This window comes from Hirundo rustica, chromosome 10 (assembly GCF_015227805.2).
Source record: "Hirundo rustica isolate bHirRus1 chromosome 10, bHirRus1.pri.v3, whole genome shotgun sequence".
Classification (NCBI taxonomy): Eukaryota; Metazoa; Chordata; class Aves; order Passeriformes; family Hirundinidae; genus Hirundo; species Hirundo rustica.
Window position 1 is genome coordinate 24,064,379 of NC_053459.1, and position 6,712 is coordinate 24,071,090.

General features: G+C 52.2%; 2 protein-coding genes across 2 annotated transcripts in view; one reads left to right on the forward strand and one right to left on the reverse strand.

The window, feature by feature from the left end:
* Positions 1–801, forward strand: part of PPM1L (protein phosphatase, Mg2+/Mn2+ dependent 1L) — a 61,408-nt gene extending 60,607 nt beyond the window's left edge. The window contains exon 3 of the mRNA XM_040074430.2: positions 794–801. Coding sequence (XP_039930364.1) covers positions 794–801 — 8 coding nt within the window. The remainder of the gene's footprint in view (positions 1–793) is intronic.
* A 74-nt stretch (positions 802–875) lies between these two features.
* Positions 876–5,492, reverse strand: B3GALNT1 (beta-1,3-N-acetylgalactosaminyltransferase 1 (globoside blood group)). Its single transcript, XM_040074192.1, has 2 exons — positions 5,384–5,492; positions 876–2,748 (listed from the first exon to the last, which is right to left on the reverse strand). The coding sequence occupies exon 2, from the start codon at positions 2,686–2,688 to the stop codon at positions 1,702–1,704; it is 987 nt and encodes a 328-aa protein (XP_039930126.1). The 5' UTR covers positions 2,689–2,748; positions 5,384–5,492; the 3' UTR covers positions 876–1,701.
* Between the last annotated feature and the right edge of the window lie 1,220 nt (positions 5,493–6,712).

Here is a 6,712-nt window from a genome sequence, read left to right on the forward strand (position 1 = left end):
GACTCTCATTCCTCCCTCACCACGAGCACTCTCTGCTTCATCCATTTTCTGAAGGCAGCAGAGTCATAATTACTTTTCTTTTTTTTTTTTTTTTTTTTTTTTTTTTTTTTTTTTTTTTTTTTTTTTTTTTTTTTTGGAAAAAGCAATACAAGCTGTGCTGTAGTACCGGTGTTCTTGTGGTAAATAATTTATTTCTAAGCATTTCACATGGCGGGCTTAGAGGAAAACGGAGCGGGTTGGGGTTTCAGATGTGTAAACAATCCCAGAACAAGGCAGTTCTCCCAGCACCTGCTCAGAGAACAATCAAATCCCAGCTCCTAAACCCACGGCACAGCTGCAATTTCACCTGGATCTAGGAACACAAGCCCATCGTTCCCTCAGTTATGCAATACTCTATGAAAAAAAACCTAAAAAAAAAAAAGCCTTTATTTTTTAAAAGCTTCGACCTCACCATCAGAACGCTGACATCTGAGATGCCTGTCTGGAGAGTGTTGTCCCCAAGACCTTTTTATCCCTAAAAATAAAGAAACCCCACAAGCCCATCCTCAGATTCCAGCCCGGCCGCAGGCGCGGTTGCGGAGCAGAGCCGAGCCCGGCGTGCCGGAGGCAGTGCTGAGCCCTCGGCCTGCTCCTGGAGGTGTGGGCAGCGCCTGGGCTTCGTGGGGCAGTGCCAGCCCGAGGGGAACCCCCGGGAGCGCGGCCAGGACGCCTCCGTCGCCTCTCCCCCGCCTCGTGGGCGTGTCCGGGTCAATTCCGTTCACGCAATTGCGAACTCTGTACCGTTGTCCATTAGAAGTGTAAACTACTGAAAACTGGGCCTTGCTGATATGAATAAAGTGATTAAAAACCGGTCTTTACACACAGGGCAGAGCTGGTTCTTCTTTAAAATATCAACAGAGGAATTTTTTCCTTTTTGCGTTTTGAAATCGGAACAACAACAAAAAAAACCCTCATTTAGAAACAAGACGTAAATCACAACAGAAATGATTTTTCACCTTCCCCGCAGGGTTTGGAAACTCTGGGATACATCACACACAGAGGGGTGGGGGGATTGATGATCCCAATGTTTTTAGGATGCCCAGATTGCTCGTGGGCTCCACTTCATCTCCCTGGTCTGGGAACACCAAAAGCAGAGACACCAAAGCCATTCTGTTTAGGATGGACACGCAAAGTGCAGCACACTGCCAGCATTTCTCACCAGCTCCTGCAGATCCCACAGGATCCCCAGGCTGGGAGCGCTCCTGGAAGCCTTGTGGAGGTGACACATTCAAATACCAAGGTGTGACACTCTCAGGAGGGTTCCACAGGAAAAAAAAGGGTTGGGTTGGGTTAAATTTCGTGCTGGGCAGAGAACAAATAATGGGAAGTGGCAATAAAACAATAAAAAAACCAATCCAGGCAGGAATTTGGGAAGCGTCCTCAAAGCTGCTTTCTTGGCGTAAACATCTTTCCATTTTGGACATTCCAGAAGATTCCCGGGGGGAAATCCCGGGGCTGCTCTGAGCACACGGAGAGACAGCAGAGGCAGACAGGACAGAGGATTCCCACTCTGGCTTTGGGACACACACATGGAAAAGTGCCATGTGAATCCCTGCTTTTATTGGAGCGTTGGGATGCCCTAGAGAAACGCTGCCCCAGCAGTCGGAGTCGTCTCTAGAGGCCACTCTTACACCAGACTGAAATTTCTCCGTAAAGCCACAATCAAAGGCAAGATTTGGAAGTGTCGGATGACAAATCCTGCCAAAACTGGACCAGTTCACTTGGTGTTAGGCCATGAACCGCAATCAGATGTCTGTACTTACAGACATCGAAGTCGATTTTATAGAGAAAGAATTGTTCTGCATCTTCTGGGACGGTGATGTTGACTTTGAGTATGTTCAAGCAAATGCCCACGTAAACGTCCTCAAATTTCAGAGGTTTGACGTGGCCCATCAGCTCGTAAGTCCTGAGAGCCAGTTTTCCATCCAGCACGTATCCCAGCCCGCTGCAGTAGGGAGGATACAGCCTGAAGGGATATTCCTCGTAGGAGATGAATCTTTTCCTGTCCAAGCCTCGGAAGGCGATGTTATCGATGAGGGGATAGCCGGTGAAAACGTTCTCCGAGGAATTCAGCTGCAGCAGGAACTTCACCAGGTTGGGAGTGTTGATGAACACGTCGACGTCGGTCTTCATGAAGAACCTGGCGTTGGAGCAGAACTCGGAGAGCCACTGGAACGCCATGATGGTCTTCAGGGTGAGGTTGTCGTAAGTGTCCACAAAATCCTGGCGGATGATGTCCCCGTAGAGGATGCTCTCGTCCTCCACCGACAGCGCTGCCGCCCCGTCCTCCCTCTGCGCGTCCCGCCCCAGCAGGAACAGCGTCAGGATGCGCTGGCCCCACCAGGAGTCCCGGGAGCCCCACGTGATCCTGATGGCCTGCCTGGCTCTCACGTCCCCGGGTCTGGAAGCCACCAGGATGACCAGGAAGGGGCGGAGGTCGGCGCACCTGGGGCGCTCGCGCAGCGTGAACGGGCGCTGCTGCCGGTACACGGGCTCGTACTCGTAGAAGTAGAGCAGGTTCACGTTCTCCAGGCCAGCGTCGGAGGACAAGGTGATGTACCACATGGTTACCAGGGAAAACACCAGCAGCAACAGGAAAATCCATTTCAAGGGTCTCACGTACAGGGCGCTGACCGGAGCCGGTGTCATGGTCGGGATCTGCTGGTGCCCCTCAGAATCTGTTCCACGAGTCCTGGAGCGTCATTCTTGCTGGAAGAGAAAAGGGAAAGTGGCATTCGGGGTGCTGTTGGTCAGACATTACCTTTTCCTTGTGCTGGCTGAAGTGCCAGCTGGAATTGTGCTGTGCTCTCAGCCAATCCAAGCATTCCCCACGCAGCTGTCACGCCCCTCGTGCCACGGACGGCGGCAGGACACGGAGCCAGCGCCCAACAGGGTTTGCAGGCTTTGCTGAGCGGGGTTTGCACCGACAGCTCGTGGGTTCCAGCCTGGAAACGCCCCCTGCACAGACCTGACCCCCTCCCCAGGATCCTGCTCCAAGCGCTGTGATCCCAGGGATCGCCACGCCGCGTCTCTGATTCAACTGCGCCTCAGGGACTGTGCACAAAATGCAGCAAAAGCTCCGGGAAATGGATGCTCAGAGGCCTCAGAATTTTGTCGTTTCTGGTAAAGACAGGAAGTCTGATTGATTGGCATGAGCCGGAGCACGTGGGACAAGAAAGCAGAAGTACGAGCAAATATTTCATCTTCAATCAGCACCCGAGCAGCTGTTTATTCTTAGGGGTAAGGTAAAAATCAACTTCCCTAAATCGAGCGATGTGCTGAAGCCATTTTTGACCAAAACCGTGACCGGTTTTACCAATCAGCCGGGTAATTTTTGGATTTGAGGCACACAGGTCCACAGCAGGGCCTCCCAAACCCCTGTGGAATCCGTGCTGAAGCTGCTGTTCCGATGGCAGGATTAGAGATTCCAGTGGATAAATCTTGACAAAACTCAGTTTAAAACCAGACCCCCAGGCCTGTACCCTCCAATGTTTGCTTTCACTGTATTTCAGTAAAACCACACGTGCTCCATCATATATTTTAGACATCTTTAAGCCAAAATAATTCCAGTGCCTAGCTGTGGGAATTCTGAATGGTTTCTGATGTTTGCAGTAATAATATTTATCCTGCACGAACACACACAAAGCCACAGTCAGGATGATTGAAGGTTTGACTTTACAGCACAGTTAATTACTCTTTATCTTCAAAAATATCACCACAGGGCTCATAAATGTTTTACATTTGACAAATAAATCCAGCCCCCAGAACAGCACTCTGGAATCCAGAGGAATTTGATTTTCCAGAGCCCACCTGCCTCATGTTTCTCTGTAGGATCTGATTTTAAATGAATCATCCTTTAAAGGAAGCATTTGGAGAACATTTCACCTACAATGGCCTTAAAATGGATTTTAAAAAATTTTACATAAAGCATTTAAATAGAAGAATTTTGGACTGATTCCTCTCAAAATCAGTAATTAACTCATAGGAATCTTCTCTCTTTATGCATCAACCTGACTTTTTCAGTGGACAGCAGGAAAACACATACTGGAAGAAAATAACCTCAGTTATGTACCAGTGGTTATTATTTTAGATCAGTAACATTAATTTTGATGATCAACTTTAAAGCATATCAGCGAAAACCGATTCGTTTGATCAGTTCTTGGCCATCTAATGGAAAAAATATTACAAATGCTTTGATCCTTTAAAGGAAGAAAAGCCTGATTTCATGACGCTGTCAAGGATAAAATTGGAGACAAACCCTGAACTGCTACATAAGGAAAAATCTGGGAAAATACACAGATTCAGGCCCTTCGGAAGCCCCAGCCACACAGGGAAATAAATCCCCACCCTCTCCTCTTAAAGCAGAGCGGGGAACTTGAGGCAGCGAGGTCTGAGCGCTTGTGCTGGGTCATGGTGCAGGCTCCAGACCTTTTGCTGGCGGCTTTTCCCTTCCAGTTGTGCACGGCAGCTCCTTCCAGGGCATTACTTTCATTTTCCTCCAAGGTGAGATTGTGCCAGCAGATAAAGCTGCCGAACTTTGAGATAAATGTGAGGCAGCACAAGGCTCAGAGTGCTCCACGGGGATTTAGATCCATCTCCCACGCAGGCAGGGGATCGTGGAGTTCATTTTCATTGAAGATTACTAATTACAATAACCAACAGTCCAAGGTAATGATTTTAAAATACCATCATGACAGGTGTATAGGAAAATAAATCCTTTTTAAAGCTAGAAATAATTTGGAAATCTATTATTTAAAGCTGGCTTTAAGGCCGGCTTGCTCGGGGCCTGGAGCAGCCAGCTCTGTGAGCGGTGTTCCTGCACACGGGATAACATTTAATGTCCCTCCAGCCCAAACCTGCCACCGGTTGGACGTTTTTAACCTTAAAACCAGTCGAAACTAGAGGCAAATTTTGCACGATGCCGGGGCGCGATGCTCCAGCACAACAAAACTTGAAGCTATTTTATTTCAAAATAGCTTACCGGCGGCTCGCTCTGACCCGAGCCTGCCCCAGAAAGGTGCCGGGCACCTTTTCCCGTCGCGGGGCAGAGCTGGGAGGCGGCAGCCGAGCGGGAAGGGATGGCTGCGAGGGGATGTGCCGAGGGCAGGGAGCCGCTCCCGGCCATTTCTCGCGTTCCTGTTCCAAGCCCGCAGCCCAGCGGCGCTCGGGGCTGGCTCAGCTTCCCCCCGCACGCAGCTCGCTGCGCCCTGGGGCCGCGCCCCGGCTCTCCGCTCCCCGTGCCCATCCCATTCCCCGCGCCCATCCCCGTGCCCATTACCGTCCCCATCCCCGTTCCCATTACCGTGCCCATCCCCGTTCCCATTCCCATCCCCGTGCCCATTACCGTGGCCCCGGACCGGGCGCAGCGGGAAGGAGCCGCCTCCTCTTCCGCCTCGCCGAGCGCCCGCAGCGAGCGGCCCCGGCTGCTCCGCCGGCTCCTCGGCTTCCCTGCGGCGGCGAGCGGGAGCAAAGGCCGGGCACGGGCGGAGGAACCTCCTCCCCTTCCTGCCTCGGCCGCCGCCAGGGCTCCCAGTGGGGATTCGCTGCCTAATTAGCGCATCCATCGCAGCCCGTGACTGGAATATCCCGCCCGGACGGCTCGGGAGCCAGCGGGGCTCGCCTTCAGCTGCCCGGTTTACGGAGGGCTCGCAGTGCGGAGCTGGAGCTCGGGTTAGTTAGTGGGTGTGAAATCGGCTCTCCCGGGTTCGTGGCCGTGGTTGTGCAGGTGAGCCGAAAGGCGAAGTGGACGCGGACAGCGGGAGCCTGGCAGAGCAAAGAGCTCTGGACGAGGAGAGCTGGAGATTCCGTCCGTGCCAGCCCTCAGGTGCAGTGTGGGGTCACAACACACCGGGAGGGGCAGCGGGAACGGTCCTGAGGTGTGGGATCACCGGGAGCGCTGCGGGGAATCCTCAGTGGGAGCAGCTCCGGAATCCTCAGTGGGAGCAGCTCTGGAATCCCCACTGGAAGCAGCTCTGGGATCCTCAGTGGGAGCAGCTCTGGAATCCTCACTGGAAGCAGCTCTGGAATCCTCACTGGAAGCAGCTCTGGAATCCTCACTGGGAGCAGCTCTGGGATCCTCAGTGGGAGCAGCTCTGGGATCCTCACCAGGAACAGCTCCAGGAATCCCCACTGGGAGCAGCTCTGGAATCCTCACCAGGAACAGCTCTGGATCCTCACTGGGAGCAGCTCTGGGAATCCTCACTAGGAACAGCTCCAGGAATCCCCACTGGGAGCAGCTCTGGAATCCTCAGTGGGAGCAGCTCTGGATCCTCTCTGGGAGCAGCTCTGAATCACAAGATCTGGCCCTGGACTGTCGCAGTCAGAAACCTGCACTGGCTCACACGAATTGTCTCTGCTACAAAGTGAGGCTCTGCTGGATCCCTGCCTTGAAGTGACAGCTGATGGAGGAAGTTACAGCTGTGATCATGAACATCCCGTACACGTGGAGCACACACAGAGCAGAGGGAACTGTGAGAGAACTTCAAATCACACCTGGGGACAGATCATCCGACCCTGCCTTGGCCAGGACGTCCGTATTTTATTGGAATTGCAGGGAGTTCTGACCCATTTGATGTATTATCCCTGTGTTATGCAGTTTGCTGCCTGCCCATCTTTCAATTCAGTCCTGCCCATTTATTTATAAAGAAATGCAAACACTTTCTTCCCTGGTTTA

Coding starts and splice junctions, on each gene's coding strand:
- B3GALNT1 (XM_040074192.1), bottom strand. CDS start 2,688: ATGACACCGGCTCCGGTCAGCGCCCTGTACGTGAGACCCTTGAAATGG.